Below are 17,702 nucleotides of genomic sequence, written 5' to 3'. Positions count from 1 at the left end.
CACAGATAACTGTGTTGCATTTAGTGATTGCCTGTTAATGGTAGAAGCAGGTAGGTGAGCAGTAAGACGGTCCACATTTGATGTGACTAATGATGGTCTGAATCACTGATCACCTCCCAGTGAGCGGATGGAAGCTGGAGGGCACAGCGGGGTCGAAACAAACCTCCTCCATCAGCTGGAGCTGGTTCAGCCTGTCGCAGTGAAACATACAGCCACAGACTATATGATGATATATTGATACATTTAGGAGGATTTTATCAGCCTAGCAGTGACATTGACCTATGGGAAAATTGATGTTTCTGCCTGTGGCTGCAAAAAACAGTCCAAAAAACATAGTATTGGTTTTGTTTTCACAGTTTGGTAATGTATTCACTGCAGACTGTTTTGTGCCTTCCTTGGGCATTTTTGTACATTTTTCTCTTCTTCTTTTTTTCATTTGTTAATCATTTTGGCTGTGTTACAGCTTTGGCATGCATTTTTGCAGGAACTTTTCTATTTAGTGAAATTTTTGAAATCCATTGTCATTAACCCTTACATGTCTTTTATACTCCATTGGTGCATTTACTACCCTCGTGGTCAAAAACGTCCACGCACACAACAACTGCTATAAAATCACCATACATCAATATTTTTTTCTGATTTTTTTTCATAAATCTCTTAAACAACTTCAGACTTGTTCAAAACTACCAAACATTAAAACATTTTCAGAATTTTAACCCTTTATATGCCAGTTTATATATTAGAATTTTTCGAAAATGTCACAAAAGATGAATTTTTTTCCATAAAATAAATAGTAGGGAGCTGGGGTTTTGGTGGTGATTAGAGTCTTAGATATGTCAAAGATTAGCAACAAAATTGATTTGATTGCATTAGTATTTTTTATGTAGTGCCAAATACTCCCTCTGGTGACCCTCGTGGCCAAAAAAGGCCAGGCACACTATTGTGCTATTAAATCACCGTACATCAATTTTTTAAAATGTTTTTTTTTCATAAATCTCTTAATACAAATATAGTTTGAAGCCTTAGAGATAGGCTGAGGAGCTCAGACATCTGGAGGGAGCTCGGAGTAGAAGAGCCGCTGCTCCTTCACGTTGAAAGGAGCCAGTTGAGGTGGTTTGGGTCACTTTGTCCCCCGGATCAAATCCACTAATTGCAGCGCACTGCAAAAACCAACTGACAAAAAATAAGAAATAAATAACTAGAATTACGCAAATACATGCTTGAAACAAGTAAAAGTATCTGCCAGTGCAATAAGTAAAGTTTTCTGTGTAAGAATTATTTAAATAAGTAAAAATATCTAAGCTGAAAAAACCAAAGATGTCTTGAAATAAATAAAAATATACTTATTTTGAGCAATTCTGGCTTGAATAGCCCAACTGTAGTAAGATTAAAATGAGCCAGCATGCTTGAAACGAACATGTTTTGATGGTTTCAAAAGCTTTTGAAATAACATTAAAACTACATGCAACTAAAACTCTCAATTCGAACCAATATTTTAGGTAAAAACTCACCATATTCAACAGTTGAATAGCTTAAAAAGCATGAAAAAGCTCACAATGTCAATCATAAAAACAAGTCTTTAAACAATAACATAATTAAATAAGAACGTAATAATACTAATAATTACTTAAGCACATAAAGCTATGGTCAGTAGGTAAATTATACTCAAAACAATATAATTAAGATACTACACTGCAAAAAGCCAACTTGTATTTTTTGGCCTAAACTAAAAAAAAAAACTAAAAAAAGAAATATAAATTATTGACATTTAGGGCAATAATGTAAGTTAGCACAACAAAGGAAGCCAGTTGTCTGCTCAAAAACAAGTTGGTGAGTTGTTGTTACTTATATCTTTAAGTTGGGGTTCACAACAAGGGACAATAGTTCTGATAACTCTTATTTCTTTGTTGGGAAATGCGGGAAATCTGTGAAATTCGGTCATTAGCGAAAGCTAGCGGCTAACTGATGTTAGCGGCTAACTGATGCTAGCGGCTAACTGATGCTAGCAGCGCTGCTTGTTACAGCTACAAGAGTAGCTATGAGCGTATCAATGCTAATTCAACATTGTGGTCGCAACATTAGCTGACATTTCATAGCAGCGTTACAATCGTGCCAATTCAGCACATTGCAGAAGTTAGCAGAAGTAAGGATTAAAAGTTATTACAATGTAAAAATATAAGTTAGTTGACAAAAATCTGAATTCAGAGTTGAGCAAACTCAAAAACAAAACTTCAAATATTTAGTTTAATTGTCCAACTTAAAATTTTATCGAAGTTTGTTGCCTTGAAATTTTGAGTTCACCCAACTTTTCTTTTTTTGCAGTGTATTGCTAGATATAAGAATAAAATACTTGGTAAGCTTCATGTTTTTGCATTGGAACGAACTAAGTTTGAACTGAATGCTTGAACCAGGCCTTAACGTTAAACAAGTCACAGGAGTAGGACTTTAAATATAAAAAGCCTTGCAGCCACTTATGTACTCATGTTGCAATTAGCTACCAATGTACAAAGGAACACACAGACTTGATGCAGAGTACTCGACATGTATTGTACGGATGAACGCCGAGACAAAGAGAACAGTGGACACATGGGCAAAAGCAGAAGCACTTTATCAAAGCAGCAGAGGACGCTTTTATTCTTTATTCCGTCCTCGTGAGGCTCTTGTGTTTGTGCAATTAGAGCCGATGTGTCCCCCGGCGTCTATACCCTGCTCCATCCCTGTGTGCCATCCTACTCCTTCACACAGCAAAGATGGAAGGAGGAGCAGCCTGACACATGACGAGCATTATGCCATCTAGTTTCTGGATCATATGTCTAAACTCCTTATTTAAACCTCGTTCCTTACTTATTATGCCTCTCTTGTTCACCCCTTTTCACACTCCCTCCTTATATTCTATTTCGGTCTTATAAACACATCTCCCTCATGTCACCGTGCTCCTTCTCCTCCCCCCTCCTCCTCCTCATGTCACATGGCTGAAAACATGCAGTAGTAGAAAACTCAGCTGTGCCGGGGCACATGATGAGTATGAGGCACAGTTGGACGGAGCTCAGCAGAATCCAACTGTCATGTATAATTCATGTGTTAAAACCTTTCTATGTTTTGTGTCTTCTAAATAATTGGCTTAAATACTGAGGCAACGGCCACGATAAAGCTTATCAGATGGCCCAGGGAGCATGTGGAGCCTTCGTTGTGTCTGTGGAGAGCCGGAGGGAGAGGCCCCGTTTACACGGGTAAAAAACACAAAATATTTTATGGGCATTGCCTTTCGTTTAGACCAGCTGTTATCAACCTTGGGGTCCCGACCCCAATTGGGGTCGCAATTGGGATGATTTCTGGGGGTCTCCAAATCATTTTGGAAGTCAGCTCTGTCTCCATTGTGTTAAAGTGTTCGTGTGTTAATGTCTTTTAGTCTTTTTGGTCATTTTGTGTCTCTTTTTGATAATTTTGTGTCTTTTTTGATAATTTTGTGTCTTTTTTGGTCATTTTGTTTCCTTTTTTGGTAATTTTGTGTATTTTTTTGGTAATTTTGTGTATTTTTTGGTCAATTTGTGGGTTTTTTGGGTAATTTTGTGTCTTTCTTTGGTCATTTTGTTTCTTTTTTGGTCAAGTTGTGTCTTTTTTTGGTCATTTTGTTATGTTTTTGGTAATTTTGTGTCTTTTTTGCTTATTTTGTGTCTTTTTTTTGATCATTTTGTTTCTTTTTTGGGTCATTTTGTGTATTTTTTTGGTAATTTTGTGTATTTTTTGGTCAATTTGTGGGGGGGTTTGGTAATTTTGTGTCTTTTTTTGGTTATTTTGTTTCTTTTTTTGGTCATTTTGTATTTTTTTTGGTCATTTTGTGTCTTTTTTGGTAATTTTGTGTCTTTTTTTGATCATTCTGTGGCCAATTTGTGTCTTTTTTGGTCATTTTGTTTCTTTTTTGGGTGATCTGAACTGTGCGCGTGAGATTCTGTTCAGTGAGCGGGGGTCGCGGACAACATGCATGTTAAATTGGGGGTCGCGTTTCAATAAGGTTGAGAACTACTGGTTTAGACGGTGACAGCGTTTTTGGGGCTTAAAAACGCAAAAATCTGAAACCACCCTCCAGAGTGGAATTCTTGAATCCGCTCCGCCGTAGCTTGTCCGTCTACTAGGGTTGTCACGATACTAAAATTTTCAAGTCGATACCGATACCACAAGGATAAAAACAAAGACCCCAAAAGAAAACTGCTTCATATTTTCGTTGTTGTTCAAACACAGACGGTAGAAAATTTCTGAGGTAATAAATCAAGTGAGAAGTTTTTTCTCCACACTGTAAACCCAACTTGTTGTTTAAACTTAAATATTTAAGTGTCAAGGCAACAAAGACAATGGAGTTTACTCAAATGAATCTCACTATTTGACTCAATATTTTAGGTTAAAATGACTTTTTGCACGAATCTTTGTTGTATTGAAAAGGAAAAATTAGTTATATTAACAAACAAGCAACATTGGGTTTTACAGTGCACACAAGTTAGGTTGAAATTAAGCTTTAGTATAATTTAATGGTAAAGTTTAGATTAAAAAGTGAATATCAACATTCAAACCAACATCTAACAACCTTCAACAGTGTGAACATGAAGAGTAACTTGAGGTGCAGCTCAGCACTGTGTCCAGGATGTTCTAGTCATAAATCTGTAATAAAAATGTGTTTATTTATCAATTAATCAAGTATTTCATATTGTAAAAGTGTATAAGGGATAACAACATTGTGACTTAAATATATATAGAGTCCCGTCTCATGCTCTGTTATGTCATAAATTGTATGTTTCACACATTTGGTGCTAAATGTTGAAGAGCAGCTGAAGAGGATTAACAGAAGTGTTTACACTGTACACTTTATGAGGATGAGTTGAACTATGTCACCAAATATTTAGCAAAGACACAGACCTACTTACAGATAATTACCACTGAACACACAAGGTTGTTTGTTTTGTTTTGTATGAATGGGAAGAACAAATAGTGACAACACCTGACACATTACATGCCTTCACTTAAGTTATTATTTTCAATTTAAACCATTTACAAAATGTTTAACTTCAACTTCATACTTTTACAAAATGAATGACTGAGCAGGCTGCTAATAACCCCATAAAATTAATAAAAATTAAGTTTTTCAGTAACACTTTAGATTAGGGAACACATTCAACATTAATTAGTTGCTTATTCGCATGCAAATTAGTTACATATTGGCTGTTAATTAGTCATTATTAAGTAGTTATTAATGCCTTATTCTGCATGGCCTTATTATACAACCAGTAAGACATTAACTAAGAGTTTTCCCTCAATAACCTCAGAATTATTGCTGATTAATAGTAAGGAAGGAATGTCTTACTGGTTGTATAATAAGGCCATGCAGAATAAGGCATTAATAACTACTGAATAATGACTCATTAAGAGCCAATATGTTATTTATTTGAATGCTAATAAGCAACTAATTAACGTTGAATATGTGTTCCCTAATCTAAAGTGTTACCAGTTTTCCTTATGTCTCACGTAGAGTTTAGTCAAGTGTTAAGCACAGTTTCAGATTGCAAACTCAATGACCCTTTTTCCAGGAGCTCCTATATGTTCAGAGTGTGTTTGGGATTCTGCTTTGCTTTGTCCTCTGATGTGTCTGCCATGTTGTTCCTCTCAGCATATGGAATATGTATTGAAAGTCAACCAAAGAGATCAGAGATGAAAATTGCATTTTCTCGTGCCCTCCTCCTCCTCCTCCTCCTCCTCCTCCTCCTCCTCCTCCTCCTCCTCCTGCTCCACTCCCATCATCCAGGCAGGGCGGGGTGTTTTCACAGGGAGCGCCGCCACTGCACGTGCAGCCTAATATTTAATTACCTGGAGTGTCGTAGCAGGCGAGCACATAGGCAACAGCAACAACACAGCAATTCCATTTCACCACAGTCCCTTGAGATTGAGCCCGGTGTGCATGTAAAACAAGTATGTGTGTGTGTGTGTGTGTGTGTGTGTGTGTTTTCTGCATACTGCTCTACATGCACTCCGTGTGGGAGTCTGTCTGTGTGTCTGAGTACGTACAGATGGCAGGAAGGCCAGGTCGAAGTGAGTAGGAGGAGAGTGATTATAGGCTTTACTCTTTTGCTGTATAAGTGTGTGTGTGTGTGTGTGTGTGTGTGTGTGTGTGGCCTATATTTTTCATGACATGTGTATCATAATTATGTGGGTGTTTCAGCTGAAGAAATCTGAAATCTGCATCTAACTATAACACAAGATACACACTAGTTCAACAGCTGATTTGACTCGTCTTGTGCCAGTGATACTGAACAATCAAGAGTCTGGATGTTATTAATGACAGAGAGATTGAACTGAAATTTGACAAAAAATAACGTTTTGGAGCCTTTATACCAAGATTTTCTGTAATAACAATAGACAATTGTATAGCCAACTATTGTTAATCGCGCATCAACCACAGACTGGTCTCCTCTCAAAAACGTTAACATAACATAACATAACATAACATGCTCCGCCACCATCTTACGGACGTAGTAATGATCAACGTATGGTGGATGTCATACTCGGGACTCTTGTCCTGTGTGAAAACAAAAGAAAAATATTTGGAGATCTTGTTGGTTAACAGCAAGGCAGGCATCCTGGAGAGTTCAAGGTCAGATATATGTTCCAGTGGGGCTGCACGATTATGGCCAAAATGATAATCACAATTATTTTGATCAATATTGTAATCATGATTATTCATCATGTTAGAGAAAACATCTGTTTTTTTATTGCACTACTTTTAAACAAACAATAGGAACAGTTTTTAGTGTCCGGTGCTTATTGTAAACAAACAGACATTGCTGAGTGAACACCTCCTGCAGCAGCAGCAGCACATACACACTGTACTGCTACAGAGCTAACTGTTAGCCTGTTAACACATACACACTGTACTGCTACAGAGCTAACTGTTAGCCTGTTAGCAATTTGCAGACTGGACGCTAAGGGGTTAACATCCCCTCCGGCTCTGCAGCTGGGAGAGACTGCTGCAGGAGGACTGAGCTGCTTCGACTCGTTCTTACTGGGGATTTCTACCGACCGCGGAATGGCCGTGTGTTCTCGGCTGGCTCGCTACGCTGCCGTTAAGCGCCTGGTGGGAATTGACGCCGGGCAGAGGACGGAGCAAAACCACGACGCAGCCATTCCCTGCCCGGTGGAAATCCCCAGTTCTTAACGAGCCACCAGCCCCCGACGAGTAGATTAAGAAAGAGTCTCCAATAACACCAGAAAAAGTGAAAAAGAAAAAGATCTGTCGCCAGCCGCATTTTTGAAAAATAGTCACTAAGGGGGTCTGAAAAGTTGCTGAATATAGCAACAAAGTTGCTAAGTTAGCAACACTGCTTCACCAGCTTTTACAAATGGCGTGTGTTGTTGACGTGTACTGAGTGAGTACTACGTCACATCCTGCTTAGCGTTCTATCCAATCAGCAACCAGGATTTATTCAGGGGAGAAAAAACGGCCCCGCCCCCTGGTGGTTGGTGGACTACTGGTGTAGAAAGTGTTGATTAGATAGATAGATAGATAGATAGATAGATAGATGGATAGATAGATAGATAGATAGAGAAACGCATTTTAAAATGGAAATATCGCCAACGATCAGGTTAATTTAATCGTGTCGGCCAAAATCGTGATCACGATTAAAATTCGATTAATTGTGCAGCCCAGGTTCCATTACTGGTAACAGCTGTGGACTTTTACCAGTCATGCAGCCATGATGTTGCATGTATTGTTTTGAACACATGCAGCCTTGTCCCCAAGTCTCACAGTAGCAGTACTGGGGAGCGTTAGAGTCCTCTCAATATGTTTTACTGGAGACCGTCTGCCGCATAGATGCTCTGCACAGCATGTCAGACCGTCACTCATCCCTCCAGTATGTGTGCTCTGATGAAATGTTTACATGGCTGCATACATTTCATGGTTTTATGGACGGAACATGCAGTGCCTCAGTCCCCCATGGGGCCTATCAGCTGTGTAGGGGAGGCGAGCTGTAGCGTTTCAAGCTGTTGCCCTGTGCTCCAGTCACTATATAACATGCTGTTACACAGAATGGATCGAGGACACTCTTACAGACGACTGTGGTGATGTAAACCACTTGACTGGTAGCATGTAATGACCGTCAGCCATGAAGAGGCTGGGACAGACTGTTTATGTGGAGTGTGAAGAGTCGGCTCAGGGTTAACTGCTGCTCTTGTTCTGTCTCTACAGAGCAGCCAGAGCGTTCGGAGAATACCTGTCCAATACCAACCCAGAGAACCGCAACGGAGCAGGTGGGTGAAACATTAAAGTTGTTTTCTAGTACCCAACAGCAACACACACACACACACACTGAGGCAAGTCCCAGTGAAAGCCATAATGTTACAGCTGTCAGTGTCCTGTAAAATCCGCCTCAGAACCAGCAGAAATCATTTTTTTAAACTGCAAAATTCACAGTGAAATCTGTTGATTTCAGATTTTTGATTAGGTCATCAGCTCATTCTCTTGCTGAGGTGAAGGATATTTGTGCAAATCAAAGTTGAACTTTAGTAAATGTGAATTTGAGCAATTATCACTGAAACATATGCACTGTGGAGAAAGTGCCTGATAATTAGCCTTGTTTTGTGAAATAAAGCTGCTTATAGTCTGCTGTTCTGCACTGGAAAAAAAAGGAAATCAAAGTAAGTGGTTATTTTTTATTTGCTTCAAACCTTTTGTATTCCTATTTATACTGTTAAAGATGCATTTGGGCATGAAATATGTTAAGTTACTGCACTGTAAACAAATAGTCACAAAATAAACAAATGGACACAAAATTACCAAAAAAGACACAAAATGAACAAAAAAATGACACAAAATGAACAATAAAAGACACAAAAAGACAAAAACACGCCAAAAAAACCCCCAATGTGACCCTATGGAGAGGCTAGAGTGATAACACCATCAAAAAAAGACACAAACTGAACATAAAAAGATACAAAATGACCAAAAACATGAAATCTTAAAAGTGCAGTGTAAAAATGCACAAGATTACTTGCAATTAATGTTGGTCTGCTGTTGTTGCACTGAAAAAAAAAAGAAATCACAATAAGTGGTTATTTTTTATTTGCTTCAACCCTTTTGTATTCCTATTTATACTGTTATACATGCATTTGAGCCATAATGTCTCAGCTGTCAGTGTCCTGTAAAATCCGCCTCAGAACCAGCAGATATCAGTTTTTTAAACTGCAAAATTCACAGTGAAATTTGTTAATTTCAGATTTTTGATTAGGTAATCAGCTCATTCTCTTGCTGAGGTGAAGGATATTTGTATATAAATATATAACTTTGATATAAATCAAAGTTTAACTTTAGTTAACGTGAATTTGAGCAATTATCACTGAAACATATGCATTGTGGAGAAAGTGCCTGATAATTAGCTTTGCTTTGTAAAATAAAGCTTTCAGCTGTGGAACAAACAGGTCCCATACTTGTTTGTCCGCATGGAGCACGATAAAAACACTTCTGACAAGCCTGCAGCATTCCAGCTGCTTACTTTGTGAAAAGGAGCATCTCTCCTCCATGACCCTGCAGGACAAAGCCCCTCATGTACTGTAGCAGCTCATCCATTTCCAAATCTTTCATCATTCCTCTCACACAGCCTCCTCTCTGCTCTCCCTTCTCATCCTCCCAAAAGCTTTGCTGGCTCACAAATGTTTACCACTCTGCTGCCAAATCTACGAATCCCAAAGCGCAACAAACAGTCTGTTCATTTACATCAGGTACTTATCTGTATAAATTACAGACAACATGATTTATCTGCCACTTTGTGTGCTTTTCTGTCACATCTCCTCAGATCATCTATTATCTGACACCTTCCCCAGTCAGGACTGTGACTCCCCAGACGTCAGCCGCCTGCACAATAACAATCTGACACCACAGAGCCACTGCTCACCCATAGCTAAGCCCACCCAGCCCAGCCAATCCAACCCCAGTGCTTATCCACAGTCTCAGGCTCTCCAGACTCAAGCACCTTCGGGCCCCTCCAAACGCCGACTCTCCGCGGAGCGCAGCCTCTCCACAGAGGACCCGCCCGGCGCCAGGGGGCCAGAGGGGGGCGTGGTGGCGAAGCCGGCCAGGGTGTACACCATCACCAGGCAGGGAGGGATGACCCTGGGGGGGCGTGGCAGCGAGGAGAGCCTGGAGCTGGAGGTGCTGAAGGGCTCCAGGGAGCAGCCTCTGTCCCAGGCCCCGCCCTCTGCTAGCCATCACCCGTCCTGCACCAGCCAGCCGTCCGGCACGGCCGCTTGTGGTAGCCATCACCGTAGTAGTAGTAGCCATCACCGCAGCAGCAACCCAAACGGCCACCAACATCACGGGGGCCCGTCGGCGTCATCGCAGCCGCTGCAGAGCTCGGGCAGCGCTAGCAACATCCGGGACTGGGGGGTGAGGAGAGGGGGGTCGCGGGACGACTACACCCCAGACTGCGTGACCTGCATCCGGGCTCCGTGTCAGAGCCAGCGCTCCCTGGACCTGGAGACTTCACCGCAGGATGGAGGGAAGCCCCGCAAGAAGCTGGATCGGATGTACAGCGAGGAGCGAGCGCCGACCGATGACAGAGGTAAAGACTGCTGTGGGCTAAACGGGCTTAACCTTAAAAGGTTGAGAACTACTGCTCTAGCATATCGTATAGAGCAGTAGTTCTCAACCTTTTTGAGTCAGGACCCCCAATTTAACATGCATGTTGTCCGCGACCCCCGCTCACTGAACACAATCTCACACACACAGTTCAGATCATACAAACTCAGTTGATACAACGACCCAAAAAAGACACAAATTGACTACAAAATGACAAAAAAAGACATAAAAGGGTCAAAAAAAGACACAAAATGACCAAAAAAGACACAAAATGACCAAAAAAGACACAAATTGACTACAAAATGATCTAAAAAAGATACAAAATAACCAAAAAAGACACAAAATGACAAAAAAGGCACAAAATCACAGAAAAAGATACAAAATGACACAGTGGAGACAGAACTGACTTCATGATTTGGCGACCCCCAGAAATCATCTCACGATGGGCAACTGGAGGCCCAGGGGCCGTATACGGCCCATTCCCTCACTTGAGGTGGCCCTCAGTAGAACTCCAAATCTTAAAAGTGCAGTGTAAAAATGCACAAAATTACTTCTTGCAATGAATGTTGGTCTGCTGTTCTTGCACTGAAAAAAAAAAGAAATCACAGTAAGTGATTATTTTTTATTTGCTTCAAACCTTTTTGTATTCCTATTTATACTGTTAAACATGCATTTGAGCATGAAATATGTTACGTTACTGCACTGTAAACAAATAGTCACAAAATTAACAAATAGACACAAAATTAACAAAAAAGACACAAAATTAAAAAAAAAATGACACAAAAAGACGCCAAAAAATCCCCCCAATGTGACCCTATGGTGAGGCTAGAGTGATGACACCATCAAAAAAAGACACAAAATGAACATAAAAAGATTCTTTCTTTTCTTGTTCTTGCACTGAAAAAAAAAAGAAATCACAGTAAGTGCTTATTTTTTATTTGCTTCTAACCTTTTGTATTCCTATTTATACTGTTATACATGCATTTGAGCATGAAATATGTTAAGTTACTGCCCTGTAAACATATTTAAAATTAAACATATTTAAAATTACAGTTTCATCATATCTGGTTAAGTGCACGCTCCTATATGTGGCCCTGTGGTAGTGAACATGAAAAATTGTGGCCCCCTGCAGCATTTAAGTTGCCCATCGCTGTGCTAGAGGGAAAGGAAATGTTTACTTTTAAAAATGCTATATTTGAAGTAACAATAATGATGTAATACTTCACACTCTCCTGTCATCATGCATTCACTAGCTCCTTCTGCTCTTCTTGCTTTTGTTTGTGTGCTTGCAGAGGACAATCCTAATAGCTGGTTCCCCAAAGAGAATATGTTCAGCTTTCAGACAGCCACCACCACCATGCAGGCGTGAGTATGGCATGGAAATCCGCCTTCACTCCCACTCGGAGCATCACAGCATCGTACTGCACCTCCACCGCCGTGTTGGCAGGATGTGCCTCAGCCTTTTCCTTCCAACACTTACAGCTCAAATGTAGTGTTCTACTACAAAATCCTATTGAGCATTCACACATTTCTCACTTGTTGGTTTCACCAATATATGAAGGCAGTACTTGTTTTTTGTCCACTCCTGATTCACCTTTATGTTTGTCTCTGAGCTGTGGAAATCATTGGCTGCTGATAAAGAAAACACTATTTTAACCAAACTAACACTTCTATTTCATAAAGTATGTTGTAGCCTAATTTAATTCAAAATTTCAAACTAAACTTTTGCATTTGAATTTGAATAATGTGTAGCCGACACATCAGCCGACACTGTAGGAATCCAAAAACAAAAGTTTTTATAAAAATGGTATTTTTAATTGAAATAAGTTAGTTAATTGAACATTTTCTTTTTCTGTGTGTACCTTTCAGGAAATCCTTGTTATTATTGACACTGGTGGCTATAACATGAACTGCTTTACAATAAACTTTACAATAACCAACTAAGTAATGTTTATAGATGGTTTATAAACCAGTTATTAACCATTTACAAATTGCTATTCAAATTTAATATTTTAATGTTTTCAACCAATTTCTTAAAGGTATATGAATCATTTCAAAATCATTAACATACTTAATATGGTGTTAAAATGTTATGAGTTCAAATAAAACTATTGATAAACTATTAATTATAATTTATTGGTTTGTTAATGGTAAAGTAAACTTACATTAATAAACCATCTATTTGCCATTTATAAATGATTTAGTTAGTTAAACATTAATAAAATATGTATTTACCATTCTAAATGGCCTATATACAGTTTATAAATGATGATTAAACATTAATAAACTATCTGTTTACCATTTATAAATGATGGTTATTGTAAAGTTTTACTGCATCCTGATAGTTGCACACATGCTACACTGCAAAAAAAGAAAAGTTGGGTGAACTCAAAATTTCAAGGCAACAACTGGCACGATTGTAACGCTGCTATGAAATGTCAGCTAATGTTGTGACCACAATTTTGAGTTAGCATTGATACGCTAATGGCTACTCTTGTAGCTGTAACAAGCAGCGCCGCTAGCATCAGTTAGCCGCTAGCATCAGTTAGCCGCTAGCATCAGTTAGCCGCTAGCATCAGTTAGCCGTTAGCATCAGTTAGCCGCTAGCATCAGTTAGCCGCTAGCTTTCGCTAATGACCAAATTTCCCAACAAAGAAATAAGAGTTATCAGAACTATTGTCCCTTGTTGTGAACCCCAACTTAAAGATATAAGTAACAACAACTCACCAACTTGTTTTTGAGCAGACAACTGGCTTCCTTTGTTGTGCTAACTTACATTATTGCCCTAAATGTCAATAATTTATATTTCCAAGTTTTACCCACTTAAATCACTGTTTTAGGCCAAAAAATACAAGTTGGCTTTTTTGCAGTGTAGCGCTCTGGAGAGCATCCTGGGTTGTCAGCCCAAACATGACATACATGAGACTGAATATGGATTTATTTTAATCCACGACTGGTAATTTCTTTGCTATTAAATTATTATTCCAAAAAATGATCCCCTGTCAAATGCTGGTGTGACCAGGGTATTACTTTTGACATTAAGATGGGCCCATTTAAAGATCAGAACAAAACTTTTCAACTTCCATCAAGAATCTTCGAATTGAATTGACCATATTTAGAAAGAACATGTGTTCAGGACACACACACACACACACACACACACACCCTCCACTCTTGGTGACGAGTTAATTATCACCTATCACCCAGATCTAATAATTATGACCCTCAAAGAGACAAAGCTCACCCACCATGCTCCCTCTTCTCTCTCTCCATATGTCAGCGTGTCTCCTCTTCTTCTCCATCTGTTTCCATCTGCTCAAATCCCTATTAGGGTCAGACTGATATATGGACCTGACACTGGCCTTTGATTAAAATGACAGGCCAATCAGTGTCTGTCACCTCTAATGTGAGGGGTTTGTTGCAGTTTGCCATTTTAATCAAAGTGATCAAACTATTTGTCCATATGCAGTCCATAACCCTCTGAAAGCCATTTATCATGGAAATAATCTGTGAAAACAGACATTATAGTTAGAGTTTGAACTTCTGATGGTCCTTGAACAGATCATAGGTTATGAACTGTAACCAAAAACAAAGGTTGAAATTGTGATATTTCTGTCAAAATCAGTTTATTCTACACTACTCATTTAAAATGCTGCAAAAAAATGAACTGCTTGGAATAACTATCCTGTTAAAAACAATACTCCATTTCATTCCAATTTTTAAAACATTATTTAAAATAATTATTATTACTTATTTTATGATGTATGCAGGCGGCAACCTCTGGGTCTGAGCAGGGAGGCAAACCAGGAAGTGCCTTAAGCTGCATTCTACCGAAAATTCCAAAAGGGGGCGCTGACGGCGGCTGCAGAAGCATTTGAGTCCATTAATTTCAATACAAAATGAGAAAACTTCTCACTTGATTTATGACCTCAGAAAATGTTTTTAGGACAACACTATGGTCTCATTTGGCAGTAAAACATCTTCTTCAAGACAATTTGATGTTAGTTGTGTAGATAATGGCGCCATTTAGAAGAAAATAGAAGATAAAGAATCATATGATTTGGGGCGTGGCTACCTTTGATTGACAGCTGGCTAACAGGGCGTGATCAGAAGAGAAGAAAAGCTATGCGTATCCATGGCAACGTGCCGAAGTCAATGCTCCAAACGGGCAGTCCACAAACCAACAGGTGGACGTCACGGTCACTATGTCCACTATTAATATACAGTCTATACTGCCCTACAAAGTCTAACTGCAGTAACTACACAAAAGGTAAAACTGAGAAAAAACTGCTTTAAAGTTTTTTAACGTATTTTAACTGGCCAGCCAAATGTGTTATAGGTAGATAAGTGATATGACACTTATTTCTACATGTATTGATGATGTAATTTTTATGCTAAAAAATCATGATGATTTATTTGACCTTTGACCCCAAATACGTAGTTACTGCATTGCTGTAAAATGTTCTAATAGTAATGCAGAAACAGAGTGCAGTAACTATAATGTTGTTGTCTTCTTTCAGCTTTTATATTTAGTTTTCAGTGAATAAACATTTACAGATTTATTTTTTTATAAATTCTATTCAAAGATTTGTGTATTTTAGACTTAATATTATAAAGGAATGTTGTATTTTAGTCTTAATATAATTTTATCTCACTTTTTTACTTCATCAGTGTCTAGATAATAATTTCCCTTTCAAATAAACTTATAATTTATATTATTTTTATGTTTAAATTAGTATATATATCCAAAGCAGACTGTGGTAAGTGCAATTACTGCTTGATTTTGAGTTGGATTTTGTGGTTTTTATGTCATTATTTCTCTGAAATAAAGCAAAATTGAAATCTAAAACTTTGTCACAAGATAAAACAGACATCAAGGAGTTCATTTTTAGTTATAACTCAATTTTGACCAAAAATGTAGTTACTGCAGTTAGACTTTGTAGGGCAGTATGGATGTATGTCATCCAACCTGTAGCCATGACTGTGCAGGAACTATATATTGCAGTGAAAAACAAGGCCACAGTGAGTAAAATGTAAAAAAGAAACAGCCTGAAGCAGTTAATCTGATTTATTCTAATAAGACATTTTGGTCAGATTCAGTAGGTATGTAGGCATTCAGTAGGTATGTGCATCATTATTATCACCATCATCATCATCACCATCAATATCTCAACACTGTTTCTCACTTCTTTTCACCATTGACATCTTCAGTGTTTGTCCTGATAAACTGACATGATTCTGTCCTTGCTGGCTGGTATTTCGACTTCAACGTCTGGGCTTTTCCACTTGTGTTGAGTTGTTCTTGCTTGTGTGAGAAATTCAACATTAAGTAGTCTCTAATTTATGTGTGAGTGGGATATTTGACTGGCCCTGTTGCTAACATGTCTTTTACTTTGTTCTCTTTTCTTCCTCTCCTCTCTATGTGGCGGCTTTCCAAACCACGACTGTAGAATATCGTGAGTAACTCTTTCAACTGCCCCCACTGTTCTCTCTCGCTGCTCTTCCTTTTTCTCACTGTCAGTTAGGTAACATGTCTTGAACCCTTCTCCCATGTGGCTTGTGCTATTCAGTCTGCTGTGTCCTTCCCCGTGTCCACCTCAGTATCAGCTGGACTTGGTGTTTGAAGTCATAGATTGTATCAGACTATAGGAATGAAATGACAATACCAAATTCTCTGATTGCACAGTCATGTTCTCCATTCATGGGTTACACAAATACGTGACCAAGTGAAGGTATTTAAGTGTTGGTGCACTTCCTCTAAAAATCATCTCTACACTAACACAGTGATGAGTTGTTCCAGACTTAATGTGGCATGTGTCTGTACACCATGTTACTGTGGCACGGCGTGTGGGTTTTGTTTCTATGACAACGATATCTTGAAAACATAACAAGATTCTAAGCACTCTTTGAATGATGGACGAGCATCGCTCCTTTGCTTTTTATTATTGGTCTTCTATGCATTTGTTGGTCTAAAAACGCTCCGTGGTCAGTCAGTCAACCTGAAGCTGGAAGCTAATGCAACCATGATAAAAAGCAAAGCATTGCTTCCTGCAAAGCCATTGCATTGTGGTTAAGTCTAAAGATAGACACAGGCTGAGCTGTAACAATATGTATTTATATATCTGACATTAGTGTTGCATTTAGAGAGAGTTTATTAAAACAGACACACAGAATCAGATTAGCAGTGAAAAGGTGCAAAAGTGCAACTTTCAAATGGTAAACTGATGTAACGTAACTGTATCCTAAATCGGACACCGTTTGGCGAAGATTCTATCAAAATTGCACAATTACTACTAAATAAATGATCATGTTATGCTTCCAATTAATTAAATGGTGTGAAACTAAAGTCTAACTTCTTATCTTTTTCGAACCGTATATTGCTTGAACCGTGTATGTTAGCCTTGGGTTTACCAGAGTCGGCAAAATAATAATAATAATAATAATAATAATACATTTTATTTGTAAAGCACTTTTCATAAGGAAATCTCAAAGTGCTACAGAAACCAGAAACAAAATAGACAAAAGACTAAAAGAAAACTCAGACACATTAAAATCAGCAGTAGATAAAAAAGACACAGTACATTATTAAGAGATTAAGGTGCAGAGACAATAATAAAAACATCTAGGGACAACCTAAAAATGCCTCCCTGAACGAAAAAGTTTTAAGCCCTTTTTTAAAGGTGTCCACAGACTGGGGTTGACGTAGATGTTCAGGGAGGGAGTTCCAGGACGCTAACGCTAGTGAATTAGCCGTGAGCTAACTGTATCCCAAATCGGACACTTGGATCTCCTGGAGTTTTTTCGGAGGAAATTGGATGTTTCTCGGTAAGCCAAATAAATATCACCGTTATCAACCGTCATTATCAACACACTGGACCGTACTTCTGTCCTTCACAATAAAATACAGTACAGAAAAAATACAGATGTGCTTTTAAGATCGTTGCCTGAGTGTCGCCCAAGCGTTCTTACTGCTTTCTGTCATCAGATTGACTTTCGTATTTAGATATGTAAATCTCCATGTACATAAATGAAATTTCACATGTAGATTGTTAAATATGTAAATCAATTATACCTACACTAGTGGTGG

The 17,702-nt window shown here is 38.6% G+C and overlaps 1 protein-coding gene across 1 annotated transcript in view; it reads left to right on the top strand.

Moving 5' to 3' along the window:
• Window positions 1–17,702, top strand: part of nsmfb (NMDA receptor synaptonuclear signaling and neuronal migration factor b) — a 62,430-nt gene that overhangs the window by 11,397 nt on the left and 33,331 nt on the right. Inside the window, exons 2-5 of the mRNA XM_059338176.1 lie at window positions 8,231–8,292; window positions 9,834–10,598; window positions 11,908–11,980; window positions 16,066–16,071. Coding sequence (XP_059194159.1) covers window positions 8,231–8,292; window positions 9,834–10,598; window positions 11,908–11,980; window positions 16,066–16,071 — 906 coding nt within the window. The remainder of the gene's footprint in view (window positions 1–8,230; window positions 8,293–9,833; window positions 10,599–11,907; window positions 11,981–16,065; window positions 16,072–17,702) is intronic.

Source organism: Centropristis striata, chromosome 7 (genome assembly GCF_030273125.1).
Source record: "Centropristis striata isolate RG_2023a ecotype Rhode Island chromosome 7, C.striata_1.0, whole genome shotgun sequence".
Classification (NCBI taxonomy): domain Eukaryota; kingdom Metazoa; phylum Chordata; class Actinopteri; order Perciformes; family Serranidae; genus Centropristis; species Centropristis striata.
The sequence above is the reverse complement of the archived record's forward strand: the minus strand, read 5'-3'. Positions and strand labels throughout refer to the sequence as shown.